The sequence below is a fragment of the Diabrotica undecimpunctata genome, chromosome 2 (assembly GCF_040954645.1).
Source record: "Diabrotica undecimpunctata isolate CICGRU chromosome 2, icDiaUnde3, whole genome shotgun sequence".
Lineage (NCBI taxonomy): Eukaryota > Metazoa > Arthropoda > Insecta > Coleoptera > Chrysomelidae > Diabrotica > Diabrotica undecimpunctata.
The window spans coordinates 173,010,597-173,033,930 of record NC_092804.1 but is presented as its reverse complement, the minus strand read 5'-3'; the positions used below and the strand labels follow the sequence as shown (position 1 = coordinate 173,033,930).

At 33.4% G+C, this 23,334-nt stretch overlaps 2 protein-coding genes across 2 annotated transcripts in view; one reads left to right on the top strand and one right to left on the bottom strand.

Annotated features, from left to right (window-relative positions):
* Positions 1 to 23,334, top strand: part of LOC140435237 (octopamine receptor beta-2R-like) — a 340,883-nt gene that overhangs the window by 257,091 nt on the left and 60,458 nt on the right. The window lies entirely within an intron of this gene.
* The window catches only part of LOC140433576 (uncharacterized), a 29,486-nt gene continuing 19,903 nt past the window's right edge, over positions 13,752 to 23,334 (bottom strand). Inside the window, exon 3 of the mRNA XM_072521560.1 lies at positions 13,752 to 13,982. Coding sequence (XP_072377661.1) covers positions 13,836 to 13,982 — 147 coding nt within the window. The 3' untranslated portion in view covers positions 13,752 to 13,835. The remainder of the gene's footprint in view (positions 13,983 to 23,334) is intronic.

Here is a 23,334-nt window from a genome sequence, read left to right as displayed (position 1 = left end):
AAATATTTAGCCGGTTAAGAATTTGAACAATTCTAAAGTTTTACAGGAAATAGATATGCATGTTTACTGGAATGGAAAACAGGCTCGATTAAAGAATTAAAGGACGAAGGACCACCAGCCAGGGGCTGGAATGAAAAACAGATTAAACAATAACTTATATTGAATGCTAAGATTAAATAGAAATTTCTGATATCTGTCCGAAAACACTGTGATATGGAATATCTCACTACACTCACTGACGCTATTTTCACTATTATATATAATTACAAGTAGAATTGCTTAGCGGAATGTCCTTTCTATGTTTTAAGTGAACTACTGGCAACACTGCTGGTTTGAATAGATTAACTGTTTATATGAAAACTATAACTGCGGTTTTAGAAAACACTGGTTACTATAAATGATTGGCTTGATAATTTTTATAAATAATGCGATGCGAGTGTAACTACTTAGTTACAAATACATATGATATATTAATAAACGAGATTACGAGATTTTGCGACCAACTTTTGTAATAGCTTGTTATGAACTGACTGATAATATCCAAATTATGTAGGCAGGTAGCGCAGGGCTCCTACCCCTAAAAGTACCGTTAAATATCTTTATTTATTTCTTCTAAGAATTTCAATATTGTCATGGTTAAAAATAAATATCAAGTGAAATGGAATTTTGACCATTTACAATCGAATTCCATGATTACTTCATTTTCAAAAAATTTTGAGTTACTGCAGTCTTACACTGAGGATGCGATATATTTAATTTACACCAGGTTTATTAAATGTGGAACAATTTTACAAAAAGACGTTGTGCTTAAAGACTAAAAAACTATGTTGTGTTTAACAATTCATAGAGATTTCTGAAATTAAAAACAAAAACTCGTGAAACTAATTTTGTAAGTTCTAGGAGAAAATTCCGCTCGAAATATTAGTAATGAAATGTTTATAACTTCAAACTAAGTTATTTGATTCTGAATTAAATACAATAGTTTTAAAGTTGCAAAATGGAATTTTTTTCTAGCAAATCCCGCTAAAAAATTCACTGTTTTCACAGCTATTTTTAGTTTTGGGTGATTTTGATTCAACTACTCAGTTTTATACGATGCAATGGCCGCTTCATTTACATTTAATGAATATTAGAGATATGCGAATGCTGTGAAATTACACGTTGTGAAACCGCCACATGTGAATTTGCTCTTGGCTAGAAATTATTACTGCGCTACAATATTTAAAAACCTACCTTAGGCAACAGAATTCTGATTAATACAAGTGTTAGCGGGAATCACGCTTGTTTAAATAGAAAATTATCATATGATCGGATTTCAATTATCTAGTGTCATCTTATTATGTTTATGTTCTGGACAAGCAAAATTCGTCAAATTCGATTTAACCCAAAATTGAATCGGTGTGTTGAAAAAGTTACACATTCCAAAATGGCTATTTTTCAGGAACCAAAAAAAACTGTTTATCTGCAAAACTAGATATGTTACAGAAAATGTTTTATAGTTATAAACAATAAGATGATAATCTTTAAAGGATTTCCTTTTTCTTTCGAAGCTCTTTCTCGATAAAAAATGTCATACCTTTAAGACATTAATAACATATATTATTGTAATAATAGAAACCATCGGTATTGCGTGTGAAAAATACCAAAACATTAAATTGAAGAGAATTGAATGCAGTCGGATGTATTTTTGGGGGATATTAAAGCTCTGCAATATTTGATATAACTTGTTCCTATTAATTGAGTCGTAGGCTTGTTTGAAATCTGTCGAATGAATTAATTAGGGATTAAAAACGTGAGAAGTATCCGCTTATATACTTTTGACAACTTATAAATATTCCCATCGGAAGTAACGGGAAGTACATTGCAAAATTCCACAATAATATAAACAAACTATAAGTCGAAGTATTTTTAAATCTATTTAATTAAAACTTCACTCGTATAATGAGAAAGTCAGGTACGGAATTACTAAAAAGTTTCTGCTCTATGAAGACTCCGTAAGTAGAAGCCTTAGAGCCAGCTCGTTAAAATTGTTGAGCTCGTAATATCGGAACGGAGCGAATTCTTTTGATCTAGTTGCACTTTTTGATTTGGTGTTTGGTATTAAAGTAAAACTAAAACTAGGTAAAACCAGCTAGGATGTTCATACAACACACGTATTCCTCTAAAGATTCTAAAAAGTTGTAATGAGAAGGTAAATCTATATAAGTTATATTATGTGGGTCATATATTAATGAAAAGATTTAAATTTAATTTAACGTAAAGTTTTGCATCTACAAAATATAGCGCAGATATGCAATAAAAATAAATTTAAAAAGGTACTAGTAGGGCATTAACATAACATAATATTTATACAAGGTGATTTTTTTGGAAGTTCTAATTAGACGTTTTAGATAAACTTTAGATAGTTGATATCTGTAAATTAATTTGGCTGCAAAGTTTCAATATATTCGCAGCTACCATATTCTAGAAAAAAAAAATAAAATAGCACTTGGTCTTGATACATTATATTTGAGTATAATTCACATTTTTACAAACATATTTCCTCTCAACTCTCTACAAGTCAAAGGGACTAGCCAATTGGAATCCTTTTTAAAAACGCGCTCTGGGTATCTGAAACAAAACCTTCAAAGAAATTTTATACACAGCAGAGGGGCGTATAAAATAAATTTTATACATTAAATATTCGATGGTTATAAGGAATTTATACATGCTACAAGTTATACATAACCCCGTCCATATCAGCTATTCTCAACCCGCTGGGTAGACCACGGTCATGGATTTACACATTTAAAGAATTGGATAAAATAAAAAGCAATTAACGGCATAAGTTCAAAAGTAAAGTGGAGCGTAAGTAGAACCTAATTCACAAATTTTCATGCAATACGGTCGTGACATGGAAAACTACACGGTATGGCCATATCTCACATTCATTTAGTGGCCTATAATAATGAATTGTTTTTTTCTGAAGATAGTTCTACTGGTTTTCTGAACCCTTTCTTCACCAGCGACGTATATATACGGTTTGGGGAAAAGTGTCACTGTTCTTAGTGACGTATATATACGTTCTCGAGTGAAAACGTTTTTAATACCATGCCGTTTGTATACGGCATCAAATTTTTTTTTGTACCTTTGCCAGCAGCATTGCCCCATCTATCCGGCGCTGTTACAGTGCCATCAGCCCCAATCCCGTATTGGTACGTTCGAACATGCATTGTGATGAACTCACTGCCGTATTTATTTGGCAGCTTCTGATACACGGCGTTTCGATTCTGCTGTTACTGTTGCAGTGCAAATGTATTGTGAAATTAGAAAATGTCTGATTAGAGAAAAATAAGGCGCTCATGCGATACAAGTGAGTTGGGTAGACTAACGCAAAAAGAATATAATGATATACTGGCATGCTTGGATTCCGATGAAGAGCCTTTTGTAGAAAGTGAAAGCGAATATGTATCAGATAGCGATGAATTAGAAGAGGAGATTGTTAATATTATTTATGGGAATGATAAAGCTATTTCTGAAGCTATTGATGAAGCTCTCAAGTTGAGACAAACAGTTCTTCCCTCCTCAACCCATTTCATTAGAGACTATAACTAACTTTTACAGCCGACATTTCAACTTCTGATCTTGAACTACTTGCGAAAATTTTCCAAGAATCAGTGTATACACCTCCGATATTTATTCCGCAAAAACTTTACAAACTTCTCTCAACAATAATTGCGTAGAGTAACTTGCCTTAATATTTGCTTTATGTGTACACACTTGCAGAAGTCGCTCTCGCAAGAACTGTCTCAAGTTACTTGCTAGTGGACAGGTGCCTTAAGACCAGGTAGAAACCCAACACCACAACTGGGCATATATTACTTGATATCTCTCCTCGTTTGGAATAAAAAAATGAAATAAAGAAGGTAATATACATAATAAATAACCTTGAAAAGATAAATGTTTGTGTGTATATTTTATAAAATTTACAAAATAATTTCGTATCCCTTAATTAAAAATTTCTTAAAATAAGACGGAAGGTATTCGGTTTATTAAATAAATGGTGCACAGAAAATTCCTCGCAGCGTTAGGAGACGTCAGGTATAAATTTCGCAGCAAAAACCTACTGTGATAAATTGGGATTAAATTGTTATTTTGAAGTGTTAATCATTAACAAGATGTAGCTAAGTCGAGCGTGAAAAAGATACATGCTACGAGGCACATTTCGGATTTTGCAGGTCACTGGATCATAATTCTTAATTTAATTAGAAAAATAATGATGTTGGTCGATTGCATTGTTATAATCATGTGATTATAAAAATCAGTAAATATTCAACAGTAAAATGCAAACCGTCATAAAGATAGTGAACTTTATACGTGCAAAATCATCTTTGAAGCATCGTCAATAATTATTCAAAAAAAGACACTTATGCTCAGTTTGACGATTTGCTTCTTCATAACAACGTGAGATGGCTGAGCATAGATTTAGTAGTTGAACGATTCTTTGCAATACTTGACAACATAAAAGAATTTCTATCCACTATTGACAATGAATCTACAAATGACCATTTGAGCTTCCTCTTGAACACAGAAAACGTTGCAACTATCGCATTTTTGGCGGATATCTTCAGACTTTTAGTCTTCTGAACTTCTTGAATTTAAAACTACAGTGCAAGGGAAAACTTGTTTGTAAACTTCTGTCGGATATTAGAAGTTTTTCTTAAAAGATTGAACTTTTTTCTGAGGATATTAAGGCAGAATTTTTGTATTTTCCTCTCCTTAAATCCGTTTGTGATAATAATAAAGATTTTGATGTTACCCAGTTCTCACGTTTCATTAATGAACTTGATTTGGAATTTAAAAAACGATTTGTTGATTTCCACCAAATTGAAAACGTTGTGAAACTGTTAAGCAACAGTTTTTCACTCAAGCCTAATTGTGTATGGACCAGCAGACGTTTTAAGGAGTAACAGAGCTGCCCTTCAGATGGAAATGATCAAGTATCAGGAAGATTTTGTTTTAAAACAGGTTTATTCTTCTTCTTCTTCTTAACATGCCATACACTAAAGTGCGTAGGCGACTATCTCATTACTAGAATTCTGTTTTTGGCGGCGTGACGCAGCTCGCCTGTATTGTGTATTCCTGTCCATTCTTTAATATTCCTTAACCAGGATAATTGTTTGCGGCCGGCTCCTCTCCTACCTTCGATCTTCCCTTGTAGGATTAACTGTGGTATTTCATATTTTGCTCCTCTCAATATGTGCCCAAGGTAACCAATATTGCGTTTTTTAATTAATTCAAAGAGTTCTCTTTCCACGCCGGCTCTCTTAAGGACGTCATCGTTTCGAACTCTATCCACCCAAGGTATGCGCATAATTCTTCTCAATGACCACATTTCAAATGCTTCAAGTTTGTTGATAGATGTTTTTTTCAAAGTCCACGTTTCCATGCCATAAAGCAAGATGGACCATATGTAGCACTTGACCATTCCGTATTTCGAAATTTAGGTTTTGATTACATAGGAGCGGTCTGAATTTCACAAAAGCTTGTCTTGCCATTTGTATTCGGGTTTTTATCTCTTGTTGTGGATCCGATTGGTCATTGATTGTGGTGCCAAAATATTTAAAAGTTTTCACGCGTTTTATGCGATCGTCACCTAAGCATATTATCGGTTTTTCTGGAGGGTTTCTGCTAATGACCATATATTTCGTTTCCAAAATGTTGATTTTGAGGCCATATTTTTTACCTATGCTATTCACCCTATCAAGTGATAACTGCTGATTATCCAAATTATTATTATAGATATTTATTATTATAAATTATTATAATTATATTAAATAATAATTATTATTATTATTAGGTTTATACTCAAGTTCTAGAAACGCTTGCCTCGGACAAATTTTAGACAAATGTGTGTTACAAAAAATATCCAGAACTAAAATCTTTGGCAATGAAACTGTGTACTATGTTTGAGATACATGATGAGAAACAATGAGATATTAGTATGCTTTTTTATACTTATATACTTTTTTATTCACCGTAAAATGTACAGAACTTTAGTTGTAAAGTAAAAAAACGCTATTTGAGGTAAGCAATTACTTACATTTAGAAGTTTAAATAGATTTAGATATGCTGCAGAAAATTGTTGAACATTATAGTTGCAGAAAGAAACAGTGGCATTAAATGATTAAATTAAGTTCTAAGATACAAATATTTCAAATTAGGCCGCAAAAATTTATTAAACCAAAACGGGAGAAACAACAATAAAATAGCTTTATAATTATCTTTTTCCTTGAGTTTATTTCATACTACTCCCTAAACGAGGTGGCCTAGTTGCCTGGTTTCAACTACGTAACCAGAACGATCTCCTGAGGGGGGGTTACAACTACTGGAGGGTTTTTAGGTACTCCCCCCCCACCGGTTACGCCATTGCCTGGTTTAGTGCTGAGCATCCGGACTCCGGAAGTGTAGTGGGTTTTCGAAACGGACCCTCAGTGAATATAATTGGTGACACCTGCTATACTATAACTTATAGAGGTTAACTCTACAGAGGTTTTGAACCTGTTTTCTTGTGGCATATTTAAACCTTTCAGTACCACTTGTTTTCAGTAAACGAAAAAGTATGTTTTGAATAAAATGTAGTTAAAACAATTCATATAACACTTTTTGGACATTAAAAAAAATATAACACGTATATATAAAAAAATTATTATGGGTTGATTTGTACCCAAAAGTACTTAACAAATCTAAAAAGCTAGCACAGTCATATAAAACATAAAAAAGCAATTTATTTCCTTTTGAAGGCACAAATGGACATTGCACTTCTAACATTTTCATCTTGATTTTTCTGTATAACCAGGATTCATGCATCCTAAAGGTAAAGGTAGCTGTAGGTGCTCGGGCAAATGTTTTCTTCTTCTTCTTGATGTGCCTATCCGTTACAAATGTTGACGATCATCATGGTTATCTTATCTGCAGCAACGTGGAAAAGCTGCACAGATGTTGTATTGAACCAGATGCTGAGGTTCTTTAACCAAGATGTTCTTCTTCTTCCTAGACCTCGTTTTCCAAATATTTTTCCTTGCAGGATGGCTTGAAGGAGAGCTTATCTGGATTCATTTCGCATAATATGTCCAAAGAATTGTAACTTTCGAATCTTTATGGTGGTCGGTACCTCTCGGTTCTTATTTATTTTTCTAAGGACCTCGTCATTTGTGACTCGGTCAGTCCACGGGATCTTAAGTATTTTCCGATATAGCCATATCTCAAATGCTTCCAAATGTTTAAATGGTATATATTATCAAATTGCACCTTAGTAAGAGGTCTAATTTCAATGTTTGGGCGTTTTGCTAGATGTATCGCTTGAAGGTCCTCCCCGTTTTCGGTTATTGAAAGAGTTGACTTTTATGATCCCCAAATTTCATCCTAAAGTGTAGAAGGTCCATGATATCTTTTTGTGAAATTCTTAAAGTATGCATGTGTTGATTATACTCCAACCAGTTTATTAGGGCCATGTCAACTGCATGAACGATTAGTCGAACAGTCCAATTACAGCAACTATTTTTTATTTTGTAAAACGCAATAAGAAAATCTATTTTATCCATGCCACCCATGGGCTTATTATACTTTTGTATAACTTCGGGTTGACTTACTTAAATGAAACATTTCCAACGTTTTACAACATCTTTTGTACCAACCCCAACGAACTTGGATACCATTATCACTGGCTTGTTATCTAACCATCTGGTTACTACAATTTCATCAGAAGAGATAATTTGTTCCGTTGATCCACTTTCGTTGTTTGAAAAATCTTTTACATCAGTTAGAGGTGGTTTAGAAAATCTATTAATCCTTGCAGTACCAGCAGCAAGATTTGTAAAAAGTTTAATAGCTCATAAAAGAATTGTCACAGTACAATGCATGCTTATTAGGTTCAAGTACTTTTGATAATTGTAATACATAGCTGCACCCTGTCCATATTTCAAATAAGAAGGTTCAATTTCTGTGGTACTACCTTGATAGATTGGAAAATTGTAAATCAATCCACTTTCACTACCTAATAAATACAGTTTTAATCTCTATGGATTGGGTTTGTTTTTGATGTATTGCTTTATAGACAATCTCTCTTTGAAGAGCATAATTTTTTCTTCTATGCCAACATTTGTTTCTATCTGCAGTTTTCTATATCTCGACAGATTGAAAAACTGGTCGAACTTTTCATAGTTTGTCGTTGCTCTCTCTGAGTTCCAGATTGTCAACACAATGTAAGTGAGTGCGAAGTTTGAAAAAACGATTCAATGTCATTGTGTCTGGAAAAATAATAATTTTTAAAAATATCCCCCAATACATTCGCAGTCTTGGAACTTTTAGACAGCTTGTTAGAATACTAAGGCCAAAAAACTATTTTATTTCTTGCAGGTTATATAAACACATTTCTTAATTCCAGTTTGCAAAGCATGCATATTCGTATATTGAACGAAATTTTCAAATAAACTTTCGGGGAAATATCTCATTCATTTAGATTTTCAGAGTTTGGAAGAGAAAATCTTTGAGCTGTGTTAGTTTTATCTCGAAGATCGTTTATTATGGACCAAGTTTCTTTTGATACATTTTTAGAGCTTCTCAGATGATTTTGATCTAGTTATACAGCCCTTGCTGTTTAATTTTGGACATAGGCCTCCTCTTCCTTCTTCCACGTCTCTCTATTGTAGGTAGTTTGTATCCACTTCGAGCCTGCGTGTTTCTTCAAGTCATCTGACCATCGCATTTGTGGGCTTCCTCTTTTTCGTTTGTAACTATATGGTCTCCAGTGTATAATCATCTTATTCCATCTGTCGTCTTTCTATCTTATAGTATGTCCAGCGAACTTCCACTTAAGTTTTGCTATCTGCGTTAATACATCGGTCACTTTTGTTTTGTTGCGGATCCAAGTATTTTTTTCTTGTCTGATAGCCTGATGTTCAGCATTTGCCTTTCCATGGCTCTTTGGGTCTTTGCTATTTTTTCCATATTTTCCATTGTAAACGTTCAAGTTTGAGAACCGTAGGTGAGAACAGGAAGTATACATTGGTTGAAGACTCTTGTTTTTAAATATTGGGGATATTTTCTATTTTTAGTATATAGGAAAGTTTTCCGAAGGATACCCAAGCCGGTCTGATTTTCTTTATTTAATTTAATTAGTTGGTCCAAATAAACATATTCTTTTACTTGTTTTATAGTTGTTTCTGCAATTGTAATTATTAATTTTTCTGGTTGGTTGGTCATAATTTTCGTTTTATTATAATTCATTTGTAGACCTATTTTTGTTGATTCGCTATTTAATTCATCCATCATATTTTGTAATTCTTCCCTTTAATCTGTTATTAATACAATGATTTTGATAGTACATCTTTTAAACCGTTTTGATAAATTATAGATAGGTTCCTCTGTACTTGAAAATATATTCAGTGACAAAGACGTTGGTAGTAAATTTCTTGATGTACAGTAGAGAACGCATATTCTTGACTGATATGCGGATACCTTTGGTAGTGCAGGGTTTGTGATGTTTGGATTTAATTGTAAATATGCTATAGAAAAATATGAGTGTTTCCTGGGTAGATAGAGTTACGAACAATGAAGTACTGAGAAGAATAGGTAAAGAGAAGGAAGTTGAACTTACAACTAAAGAAAGAAAACTGCAGTATCTCGGACATGTGATGCGGGGCGAGAAGTATGGCATCCTGCGACTCATGATGCAAGGAAAAATAGATGACAGAAGAAGCATCGGAAGAAGATGAATTTCATAGCTTAATAACCTGAGAGAATGGTTTGGATGCCGCTCAAAACAACTTTTTAGAGCTGCTGCCTCAAAAATTAAAATAACTATGATGTTTGCCAACCTCCGTAGAGGAGATATCACCTGAAGAAGAAGAAGGGAAAGCCAAGAAGGGAAAGCCTTATTAAAAATACATAAAAGCCTATCTAAAAAATCACTGAAATTATAGTCCACGTTCACAGAGGGAAAGTGTCACCCAGAAGTTAAGCACGGAAATTTTGGAATGTACGAAATTTTTGAGCAGAAAAAATCCTACCTAAACGTTGGGTTTTTGAGTATGATTTGTTCAGAGTGTTAAACTGACCTTGACTTATTTACAAACCCTCGCACCAGAAGCCTCCGTTTTTATAACAATGTCGACTTTAAAACACCAATAGTTCCTTAATATCCTTGGTATGTACATATATAATACAAGTACATGTGCAGTTATTTTAAAATACATTTAAGGAACTTTAAATTCCTGTCGTTTCAATCTTGACACTTCCCAGAAACAAAATCGCAATAAATCCAGTATGCTACCCGAACATTCTCCTAGCTGTATCGTCTTTAATTTAGTTCAGACCGAGAGACAAAAGAAATGGAATAGAATTGGTCTGTAATAGTTGAGAAAATTGTTCTGCGACTAGAAGGGACAACGACAGGAACATAAGGGCGAAGCAAATTAAGGACAATCACGAGGGTTTAAAATCCGAGGAGACTCATAGGAATGGGGTGTGCGAGATTAGTGCTCTCAACAAAGAGGAAGAAGCGATAGACGTATTCGTTTTATACATCATTATAATGTAATTAAAATATATTACAGGCTATAGATTATATTATGGTATTAAACAAAAATATGACATTTAATTTCATTAATTACAAGTAATTTTGTTGACACAGTCAATTAAATTAATTAATTATTCTGTTAATGTTAAAATAATTAGTTAATTAATTTAAATTCCTTTGTGAAAACCTGTTTACACGTGTTTTGACGTATTTGTATTTTTCTTCGAAAATAATGTGGTCCGCGAAAAAAAATATAGGTAGGCTCATCAAAAATTTCTTTAGTTAGGATTTTAGTCAGTTTGTAGAGGTTAATTAATTTATTTTGTAATTTCAGTAGATAAATAGTCAAATAATAAAAAAAAGGTAAAAAAATAAATTAGACTTACTCACAATCAATTTAATTTTACTACCCAAGACGACCGGTTTCGCTTTCTAAAATTTGCAAAGCATCATCAGGTCAGTGGTACAAAGTAAATTATATGCTGAAATTATAAAAAGCCCACATTAGGGTGCTGTCTTATAAGGATGTAGATTAAAAAAGTTATAGATCAAAAAAAGGTTTTAGTAATTATGCCAATATTACATGTCTGTGTTTATTAATATGCATAAAATTGCTTTAGCAGACAAAGTAACAACCCACAAATTGGTAAGAGAAAAAAATCTGTTGAATTGTAATAAATTAGAAATAAACAAAATACTACTTACATTACAAGAGTTTTTATATAGTGCTTGGTGATACATAGTTCAAACTATCCCGTATTATTGATAATGAGTGATCTTCGGTCAATGTTGTAACTGTCTGACAACTTAGGAGGATGTTTCTTGAGGGGAGGGATGTTAACAGATGATATAGGAGTAAGGTATATGTTATTGTTTGTTCAAAGAAAATGTGATGTTTTATTTTATTTAAATTATTAAAGTTATTTATATTTATTAAAGGGATATATTTTGAAATGTGTGTTAAATTATTGAAAATTTTTATACAGAAAGAGGACAGTTATATGACAATGAATGAAAGTACTTGTTCTCCATCTAGTTATCACCGGTTCATCACCGGTACGCGACCCAACAAAGAAAACAAAAAAAAATTTGGAAAAAAATGTATACATTTTTCAAATTAAACTCCTTTTAGCTATATACACTTTCCCCAGCCATATTCAGTAAGTTCGACAACCTTTTTATAATAGGAACTGTCTTTCTCCACAAAATAGCCATTAAATGTCGACATTATTTCTTCACGGTTGGAAAATCCTTGAGTACTGAGCCATTTTGTTAAGATTGCGAACAGAAAATAATCCGAGAGAGCTAAATCTAGTAAATAGAGGGCATGAGGTAGCAATTTAAACTTTATTGAATGAATTTGACCATTGCAATAACGGATTTGTGAGCTGGTGCATTATCAAGATAAAACAACTTTCGTTTTAGTCCAATGCCGCCATTTTTATTTGATTTCTTCTCTTAATGGTTGCAATAAGTTTGGATAATACTCGGTGGGGTGGTTTGGGCTGAGGTTGATGTGGGGGTTATCGTGGGGGTTGGTGCAAACATTTCTGACGGCGGGATTTTGATTGTAGGATCGAGTGGACGATATTTTATTTATGAGCGGTCTCCATGTCGAAGGTAACCAGATGCCGACTTTTTTTATTGAGACAATTTAGCCTTTTTTTAATTTCTATGGATTCTCCAATAATTTTTGGTTCATAGAGGCAAATAGGGGTTATGGTTCTGGAGTTTTTGAAATCAATTTGTGACCTGTATAAAGATGGTGTTGAACTAAAGCTAAAATTAAATCGAAGTTGCGAACAGAAATGGAATGTTCAAAAATTCTACGATTTGTTTGGCGTATACAAGATCGGAGACAGTCTGCACAAGGAATTCGATAAACTCCGTGCTGTTCATTTGGACTGTTATCTTTATTTGATCAGACAAGAGATGAAGGTTTTTTTAGGGGGATATATATATTCTGTGTTCCTCTTGATTTAAAAGTTTGGTCGATTTTGTCAGTGTCACCATTGATGTAAGGAAGAAAAACTTTTGTATGATGAGTGTCTGAGTTTTTAGGTTGACATTGAGTGGGAGATTCATGTCTGTCGATGCTTTTATTCATGTGATTTTCGCGATTAATGTTTTGGATGAGGGCCTGTTTTAAACTAGAAAGCTCAGCGGATCAATTTGCATCATCGCAAAGGCGTATTGATCTGGAGACAAAGTACTTGGAAAGTTTCGAACGTAGATTTGAGGTTCGAATCGGTCTGTAAATGCCCCTTTGTCCGCTTCTTGTCGATCGACGATGATAGGTATAATAAAAGTTGAAGTTGTGGAGTAAAAGTGTTGATTTATTGACAGCTACTGGTAATTACACAATATGATGTTCGTTAGGTAACTACTTATGATTGACTGTAGTAGACTGCCCTCACATGAGCTCAAATCCCCAATTTATAATCTCACAAATATTTCATACCTAAGCACAGAGGTTAATGCTTCTTATCATACCATACCAACAAACTTTGCTTACACTACAATTTAATCTACGCCTTAATTGCGACACTTAGGAAGTTCAATTAGAAAATATATTATTCGGAAATTTATTTAGTTACAGGTAAATGAACTAATTAATAAAATATTATACGATATGGTTTTACAATGTCACTTATACACGGTGAAACTATAATACATTAAGAAGTTAAGAATAATGTGAGATTACAAATTAAGGGGTTAATTTGTGATTGAACAGTACTAATGGCTGAATTAATTTGTGGAAGGTGGATGATGAGAGTTTGTACGCAAATAACGATTGGTATGGGTGGGTATTCGCTAAACAGAGTGATAAAAACCTTGGGATTGGTTTTTTTTTGTGGTAACGTCGAGAAACGGTAGGGATGAATCAGTTCTCACCTCGATCGTGAACTGGATACTAGGATGTATACCATTCAGATGGATTTAAAAAGGTACCAAAACATCTCTGCCGTGGAGCCAAATAATGAACGTATCGTCAACATATCGGAGCGAACATGTAGGTTTGAGCAGTGATGTGGATTTTAGTTTTGAGTAAAACTATTGTTTATTCGACATTTTGGCAACGTCGCACTTGCGATTGTCAATTCAGGTAATGACACTTTTTGCTGGTATTTGAAGTAAACAGTTTATTAAAGCTTATACAAATAAAAAAATATACAAATATTTTATTGTTTTGTTTAATAAAGTAAATAAAGAGAAAGAAAACATTATAAGTCAATTTAAATGTTATTTTATAGCAACCACATCAACTCCAATATATCTACAGTTCGATTACTTGAACATAGGCACTAGCGTCGTAAACTCTGATTTTTTCTATAAAGAAAGCGTAGTCAAGTCTTGCTTTCCACAGAGGAAACAAAGTGGCATCAACCATGCTTTCATTTATGTTGCGAAGGTAGTATGTGCCCTAAAAATAAATAAGAAATGTATAAAATCCTATGTAAATATACAAAATTAATTCAACAGTCAAGTCACAGATTAACCAATTTGTACCTTGATAATTGCCGATATTTTTGAGACGGTATAACACTTTGAACTTCTAATTGTAACTTCGCTTCAAAAATAAACCTCATCAAAAATATAGAATTATTTAGACAGAACTTGGCAGAAACTTAGTCCTAAGAAATGAAAAATATTCTGCAAAATCTTAGGAAATAGAAAAGAAGGAAAATGTAAACATTGTTCAGTTTAAAAGTATTTAAAGTATGCTCAGTTCTATCTTAACGACGTGGTATTTCTAAAAGCGTTTGTTGTATTTAACGACGTATTTATACGCTTGGGATTCGGTCTTTTAAAGAGAGACCGAATCCCAACCAAGAGAGACCGAGAGAGACCTGGGGCTCAATAGTCCTCTGAGACAGACTAATCTTCTTTACTTCCATTTTTGTGAGTTTAAATGTTTCTGCTCCTGGAAACGATGAAATCCTAGCAGAAATGCTGAAAGAAAGCGAAGAAGAAGCTATCACGTATCTAAATATACTATTTAAAAAATGTCTATTCCAATGCAACATACAATACTAAAACAATACCAATACACAAAAAGGGAGACACCACAGATCTGAAAAATTATTGACCAATTTCACTTCTTTCACAACTTTACAAAACCTTTACAAAGCTTATTACAAACAGGTTAACAAATAAATTTGACGGATATCAACCAGTAAAACAAGCCGGATAAAGAAAAGTAATATAGAACTGTTGGCAATAGAAGAAGCATTAGTCAACAACCGGATCGACTCCAGGTACAGAATATTAATACATAATATTTACGAACAAGCTGAAATGATAGTGACGTTGGGTAATGGAATCGAAGCAAGACCAGTAAAAATCAACCGAGGAGTAAGACAAGAAGACACAATATCTCCAAAATTATTAACAGCTGCCCTAGAGAATATCTTTAAGCCAATAGACTGGGAAAATAAGGGAATCCCTATTAGCTGTTAACAGACGATACTTGAACCATCTTAGATACGCAGATGATTTAGTACTAATAGCCGACACGTGAAATGCACTGAATACGATGATTAAGGAGCTACACATAGAATCCCTAAAAAAGGACTAAAAATGAATTTCAGCAAAACTAAACTAATTTGTCAAACAAAGATGACAAACCTATGATAAACATCGAAAACATCGAAGGGACAGAGAGAGAACACGTCGATGAATATACATATCTAGGTCAAAATGTCAAGGTAAACAAATAAAATCAGACTACCGAAATAAGCAGACGTGTAAAAATGGAATGGGCAGCATTCGGAAGACTCCCATACATACTTAAAAATAAAACTATACCTCAAAGACTGCGAACCAAAGTGTTTAATTCCTGTATCCCACCTGTACTTACATATGGAGCTCAAACCTGGACATTCACTTAAATAAATATGGAGAAAATCAGAAAAACTCAGAGAGATATGAAACGACAGATGCTGGGTATCTCACTCAAAGACCATAAAACCAATGAAAAAATTCGTAATAGAACAAAAGTAAAAGATGCTGTCGAACTGGCAGCTAAACTAAAATGGAAATGGGCTAGACATAACGAACGTCCTACGGATGGCCGATGGAATAAAGAAATCGGGAATTAGCGGCCATATGAAGCCAAAAGACCACGAGGAAGACCGCAAATGCGATGGAGCGACGATATTAAAAGAACTGCAGGTCAATGTGGAAACGTCTTACAGAGAATAGAGATGAATGGCGAGAATTAGGAGAGGTCTATATTCGGCAATCCGAATAGAGAAAAGGGCTTAAAAAAATGTTTCCACTGCATAAGTGTGTTTAATACACACTGCCTTCAACATTTTTCTTTATACACCAATTACAACATTTATATACCAATGTGTGATGACACACTGATAGGATAGTTTAGATCTCTTGTCTTGTTTAGTTTTATTGAAAAGAGGTTTTTGCTTGGTAGATTTATCCGGTGAAAAGTTTGACCAAAATGTGTATAATTTTATTTCCTACTAGTTTGATCGTCTCGATCACTACTCTATTATCGCCAAAGGATTTGTTATTTTTCATTTTTAAAAGTATAATTTTGACTTCGTACGGTATTTGATAATAGGTCATTAAATTATTAATCGCCAATATAGTAACAATTTTAAAATCTAGAATTTTGGAAGCATCTTGCAATAAAATATTTTTACAAAAACTGTCATTAAATTTGTTATCTGCTTATAGCACGCTTTTTTATGTGACCTCATGTTGTGATATATAATAATCACTATCATGCTGAGATTATTGTGTACCTATAAATAAAATTTTTGTCTTTAAATAAAAATAATAAGAATTTTCAGATAACCGCCAACCTATATTTTGTGAAACGTATCCAGAAAGATAAACTCGAGCTGAATCTGAAAAAAGACTGTATTAATAATGAACCGACTGCTGCTCCTGAATTCCCAAGCTCCTTTCGGCAATGCATGTTTATTTACTACCCTGGACCAATTTAATAACTGGAATTTATCGACTTTATAGTAAATTCCACAGTAATTAATAACGTGGGGAACCGCTTGAATTCTTTGAATTTCTGTAACGATAAACTTGCCGTTAGGTTAATGCAGTTCCCTAAATAAATTTATTTTTGAAAATAGTTAAATCTAGGGAACGGATGAATTAGTTACAATAAGCTTAGGCCAATTATATTGTAGTAGAGTATCTAAATTGTAGACAGTAAATTCTAAAAAATAATAATTGAGTTTTAACGACGACGCTGTTGCCAAGTTGTGGTCTATCTATATAAAATGCTAGAATGACACGTTACACAGAAACACAGTTTAATAGGGACGATAACTAATAGTCAATCAATCATATTTTGTTATTGACATGATACGTTTAATTATTACTACTAATAATATTACAGAGTGCAATTTTACAAGTGCTAATAAATCAGAGGATAAGTTTAGCAGATGAATAACAGGGTTTTAGTAGTGGAAAATCGTGTACAGATGCAATATTCGTTATAAAGCAAATTACTGAGAAATCACTACAGTATACTAGACCAGCATTTCTATGTCTAATTGACCTAAAGATAGCGTTTGACAGAGTAAGACTCAAAGGTGTAATCCATCTTCTGTAGAATAGAAAAGTTCTCCTAAATTTTATAAAAACTATCCAAAACATCTGTCCAAACAACAAAATGGAAGTCAGAATAGATGGACAACTTACAGAACCGATAGAAATAGGCAGCAGAATAAGACAAAGGGATTCATGGAGCCCCATGCTGTTCAATTTGATTATGGATGAAATCATAAAAAGCGTTAACAAATGAAGAGGATACCGGATGGGAAACAAAGAAATAAAAATACTCTGTTACGCAGACGACGCAATATTGATAGCCCAAGATGCAGATAATCTTCAAAGACTGGTCCACAGATTTAACCTAAGAGCAAAAGAATTTAATCGGACATACTCATATCAGAAAACTAAAACAATAGTAGTCAGCAAAGAACCAACCAGATGTAAAACAGAAATTGATGGCGTCAGTATTGAACAAGTAATGGAAATAAAATATCTGGGAACTACACTGTCTAGCTATGGAGACCTTAACAAAGAAGTGAGAGATCAAGTACAAAAAGTAAATAGACCAGCAGGATACCTTATAACACTATATGGCGAAACAGACACAGTAACACTAAGATAAAGTCAAGAATTTATAAACACAGTGAAAGACCAATAATGACATATGCCTCAGAAACAAGACCCGATACAGCCACAACGCAAATTCTACTCGAAACGGCAGAGATGAGAGTACTGAGAAGAATTACAGGAAATACGCTGACTGATCGAATGAGAAGTAAAGACATTAGAAGAAAATGTTACGTGAATGTAAATGTATAAATGAATGGACGCAAAATAGAAAAATGGAGATATGCAACATAAGCAGAATGGAGACCCGTGTCGTCAAAATAGCAAGGGATAAGACACCAATCGGTAGAAGAAGTATTGGATGACCGCGCAAAAGATGAAGTGACAACCTTCCATGGAGGTATCAATCTGCCAGTGAACAAGCAGAATTGCTTATAAAGAGGAATAAGAAGAAAAAAAATTACAATACAATCTAATTAATATTCCAGATTTAGCCATACGGCTTACACTCCCTCTAAGGGGAAAATTCACTCATCCCAGATACCTACGGTATCAACAGAATTGAGCTCTGGTGGTACTCTTTCCGTGTTATCGAGCTCTAGGTGACTTGGTATGTTGAAGTATACCCCAAAAATTTTCGTACACATCTGGATGTCGCGAGAAGTAAAGCTTTCTGCATGGTCTTATAAAGATGTTCATTTAGACCCAGCTGTTTAATGTTCGCTATGAGATTTTTGGGAATAACACCAGTAGTAGATAGAATAATAGGTACTGTCTGGGTACTTTCCATTCACCATTGTCGACTGATTTGTATTTCTAGATCTCTGTACTTGGCGATCTTTTCGTTGTATTTAACACGCAAATTATTGGTGTTATGTATCGCCACATCAATAAGTGTTGTTTGCCTAGTAAGTTTATAAACTAGTATGAGATCCGGTCTGTTATGTGCCGCTGGTTGGTCTGTGAGCACAGTGCGGTCCCAGTATAGCTTGTAGTTGTCATTCTTAAGTATTCTGTCAGAGACTTATTAATAGTAAGGAAGATGGTCGGTTTGGATAAGTCACAGTTTGTCAGCAAGTTCTTGGTGGATAATCTTTCCGACTGAGTCATGGCGTTCTTTATAATCAGTGCCGACAAACGCCTGGCAGCCACTGGTAAGATGCTGGATGGTTTCTTGGGCTTGGCATCCATATCGGCATTTGTCATTTTGTACTTGAGGATCTTTAACAATATATTTCAGATAATTTTTATTTGGAATAACCTGATCCTGAATGGTAAGTAGAAAACCCTCAGTCTCGAAAAACATCCTTTCTTATACTTCAACCAATAGTTCGACGCTGTATTGTCGACACATTCTTGGCTGATCTCATTGAGATGTCGCCCATGGAGAGGTTTACTCTTCCAGATGTGCAATTTTTCTTGCTTAGTCAGATGGTTTATGCGCATTTCTTGTTCCCTTAGTTTAAGCGGTATTGTATCGTCTACGGCGCAAATTGATCGATGTAAAGTAGATGTCTCAGCCTATACCTGAAAATAAGTTTTTATATTAGCAATCCATTTATCAAGTTGCTTACCTATTTCCGTAAGTCCTCTTCCTCCTTGATATCTCGGTAATGTTGTTCTCTCTACTGCACTGCGTGGATGGTGTTTTTGCGCCTTTGTAAGAAGTGTTCTTACTTTTTGCTGGAGACTTTTTGTATTTGTTTTTGACCACTTGATAATACCAAATGAGTAGCTAAGCGCAGAACAGGCGTACATATTTAAGGCCTTAAACAAATTTTTGCTATTAAGGTATGACCGATTTACCTGTCTTACTCTTCACACAAACTCAGAAGTTAGTTCGGTTTTCATTAGTTTATGGTCAATTTTTCGCGCTTGCTGTACTCCGAGATATTTGTACATATCACTTTCACCCATTGCCTCGATGTTTTGGCCATCTTGCATATAGAAACCTCCGAGCTGAACCTTTCCTCTAACTATATTTAGTATACGGTACTTGTCTAGTCCAAAGTGCATACTAATATCATTTGAGAAAGTTTCTACAGTTTTTAGCATCTGATCTAGGTGGTTTCGAGTGGAAACCATTAATTTCAAATCATCTATATACAACAGATGATTAAGCTTCGCCACAACAGTATTGTTATTTTTGATGCTAAACCCTGAGTCCGTGGGGTTCAGTAGCTGAGAAAGTGGGTTTATCGCAAAACAGAACCAAAGTAGACTCAACGAGTTTCCCTGGAAAAGGCCACGGTTGATTGGGATATCTTCACTTTCGATATTATTTTTACCAGGTATTTGAATGTGAGTTTTAGTCTTCCACTCCTTCATTATATGTTTTAAAAAGGTCACAATATTATTATCGACTTTATATATTTTTGTTTTGTTCTTAGAAAAGGTTGATCTTTACAAACAGTTTTATTTAAAAAGATAATTTTTGTTTGTAATGATTTACTTCCGCCACAGTTTATAGCCAGTAACATTCGTAAGTTTTTGTAGCATCTCCTGTGTTAGTAAAAGGATAATGACATGTAAGTTTTCTTTGTTATTTTTGGTATAAATTTTTGTAACTAATTATATCATATATATTTTGTACCATTTAATATTTTGTAACTGTTTGTGTAAAGATAGTAATAAAGGTTTAATCTATTTCTCTGAACTATTGTGTCTTTTTATTTTAGAAAAGTCTCCTTACATTTTTTGTGTTTCTTATTTTAGGAAAGAAGAGCCTGTTTTCCTTTTTCCAGCAACATTAGGATTCTTTGAATCGGCGTCCTTATTTAAAATAGCTAAAGGTCTTTCTTGTTGTTTTTTGTTAACCCTTTGGTCTAGGAGATTCAAGTATCCATTTGTATCATTTTTTTGTAGTTGCCCCAATCCGACCCCTTGCCATTCACTTATCCACGACCTAGCTCTCCAAATAAGCCCTGAGTGACGTTCGCACAGTTTCGTTTATTTTGCTTACCCTATCTCTGCCCTAATAGTTGCTGTCCCCAGTTTTCAAACCCCCTATAATTATACCCTATGTGGTAGGCAAAATATTTCGTTACAAAATTGCCCTTAAGAGGTCATTCATTTCTCCCGAATGATAGAGACTTTGGTCTAGTTAAGCGTGTATTACATCGAACAGATCGCTATTACACTGTTAAAGAAGTCATGGAACTAATACTACGTCTTGCAAAGAAACATTAGTTGTTAGTAAAGCTAGTTGATACTACAGACATTATTGATTTTCAAAAATGGTGGCCCACTCTCTAAAAAAAGTTCCATTCTACCAATTCTATTGAATCTATTGCTAACAAAACACAAAAGAAAGAAACTTTTAAAATTTCAGAATGCAACGAATTTGTATTTGATCCAAAAACAAAAGGTACTGTTAGTAATTTTATTGGTGGCGCTATAAGGAGTACGTTTACTTTAAAAAAACCAGGGCAGTCTGATGTTCAACTACCTACTACTTAAGCTTATCAATCGAAATGTCCCAGTTTAAAAGAGAAGATAGGCGATTTAAAGAAGACACTTCTGTACTTAACAGTAGAGCACAAAGAATTTTATAATACGTTACAAGACTGGCCAACTCGCCAATAGGGATCACATGTAATTTATGTCTATAAAAGCACATAAATGTTATTTGGCTTATTTTTATGCTTTAGATAAAAAATATATATCAACAACTACGTTTATTTGTAAATCATACTAAATCATAGAATTAAATTCAAAATTTATTTCTAAACTAAGATTCAAAATTTTTAGCCCAGTGTGGTTATACAAAAATCATCGATTTCACGGCAAAATGTTTCGCAGATATCTGAAGCTTTTAAGACATAGGTGGAGGTTACTAGATGACGAATAGATAAAAAGATACTCCTAGTTTTACCTTGCGTTTTTTTTAAACAATAATTTATGGTCAGAATTTGATTTTTTATCCATAAGTTTTTTCCCTTATAATTTCAATAAACAATATTTATACCATTTTTTTATATCAAAAATATCTTTATTTTCTTGTTTTTTCAATTAAAATTGATAAATAATTCACGGAGATATTTGCAAAAATCAGTTTTTTTGCACTAATGTATAAATTTAATTCATTTTTTTATTAACCAAATAAAATGTTATTAATATATTTCAACATTAAATAATTACAGTCCTTTCAATTTGTGCGAAATTTCCCCCTGATCGGTCAAACAGTTTAAAAGTTACTCAATTTGTTCATCACTGGGACTAATTATTTAAACCATTGATCTTGCCCTATAAATGATGCTAGACACATTAAACAAATTTTATAGGATTCTTTAAGACTTATACTATCTCAGAAGTTAAATAAATATTGGGTTTTCATCGAAATTATTTACAAAATAAACGTTTGAAAAAGGGGTATGTTTTTTACTTATAAACAATTGTAATAACTTCTATATTTTTCAAGCTACAGACTTGTACGTACAACCATTAGATAGCTGGTAAAAAACTCACATTTCACAAAAAAATAAACCTTCTATGAACAATAGGAACGAAGTTAGCGACAATTTTTTTGTTAATTATATCTCCATTGTTTATAAACGTTGAGAAGTGGAATTTGCAAAAATTTTGAATGAAGATCTAACCTTTATATTGAATTTTATAGCTATAAAATTCATCCAATTTTTCGAAACTTAAAACCTTTCGAAACGAAGTTACTTTCGAAAGATCGACATAGGAAAGTGGAGGGGAAACTGTTTTAGCTCCTCGCTGCAAAATTTAATATTATGGTTACGGATTTATCATTTAAAAGCTTCAACAGTTCTGTATGAATTTCATCAGGTCCATTTGCTTTTCCATTTTTAGCGTTTCTTATTGCGTATTCTACTTCTTCTTTCAATATGTCTGGCCCAGTTGCATTGATTATCTGAGTTAAGTTGTTTCTATCGTCTTCAAATAATTCATTCAGGTATTCTGTCCATCTTTGTATTTTATTCTCTAGATCTACAATAAGATTTCCATCTTTGTCTTTAAGTTTACCCATTTGGCATTTATTTATGCCTTCTGTTATTTCTTTTACTTTTTTGTGCATATTGAACGCATCGTACTTTTTCTCATAGGTTTCCATTTCTTCACATTGTTCTTTAATCCACTCCTCTTTGGTTTCTTTTATTATCTTTTTTATGTGTTTATTTATTTCTTTGTATTTGTCTGGGTTTCTTCATTTTTCTTCTTTGTTCCATCAAGTCTAGTATATCTTGTGTCATCCACCCCTTATTCTTTGTTGTTGTTTTTGTAAGATGTTTCTTTCCTGCTGTTTGTATAGCTGTATTTATGTACTTTAATTTTTGGTTAACGTTGTTTGTATCGTTAATTTGTTGCTGCACTGAATGGAGGTTTTCATTTATTTCTTCTCCTGTTTCTTGTTGTACATTTTTGTTTCTAAGTTTTTTTAAATCTAGTGCCTTTCTGTGTGGTCTTCTAATCTTTTTTGGTCTCGCCTCTATCACAGTAACTACCGGGTTATGATCTGAGCCTATATCAGCTCCTGGGTACGTCTTAGTACATTTAACAGCATTATGATACCTCCTTGCTATCATAATGTAGTCTATTTTATTTCTCACTATTTTTTTTTGGTATGTTGTGGAGATGTTTATGTATATAACCGTCGAGGAGGTAATTTGAAAAAGGTATTTGTTATTACGAAGTCTTCACTA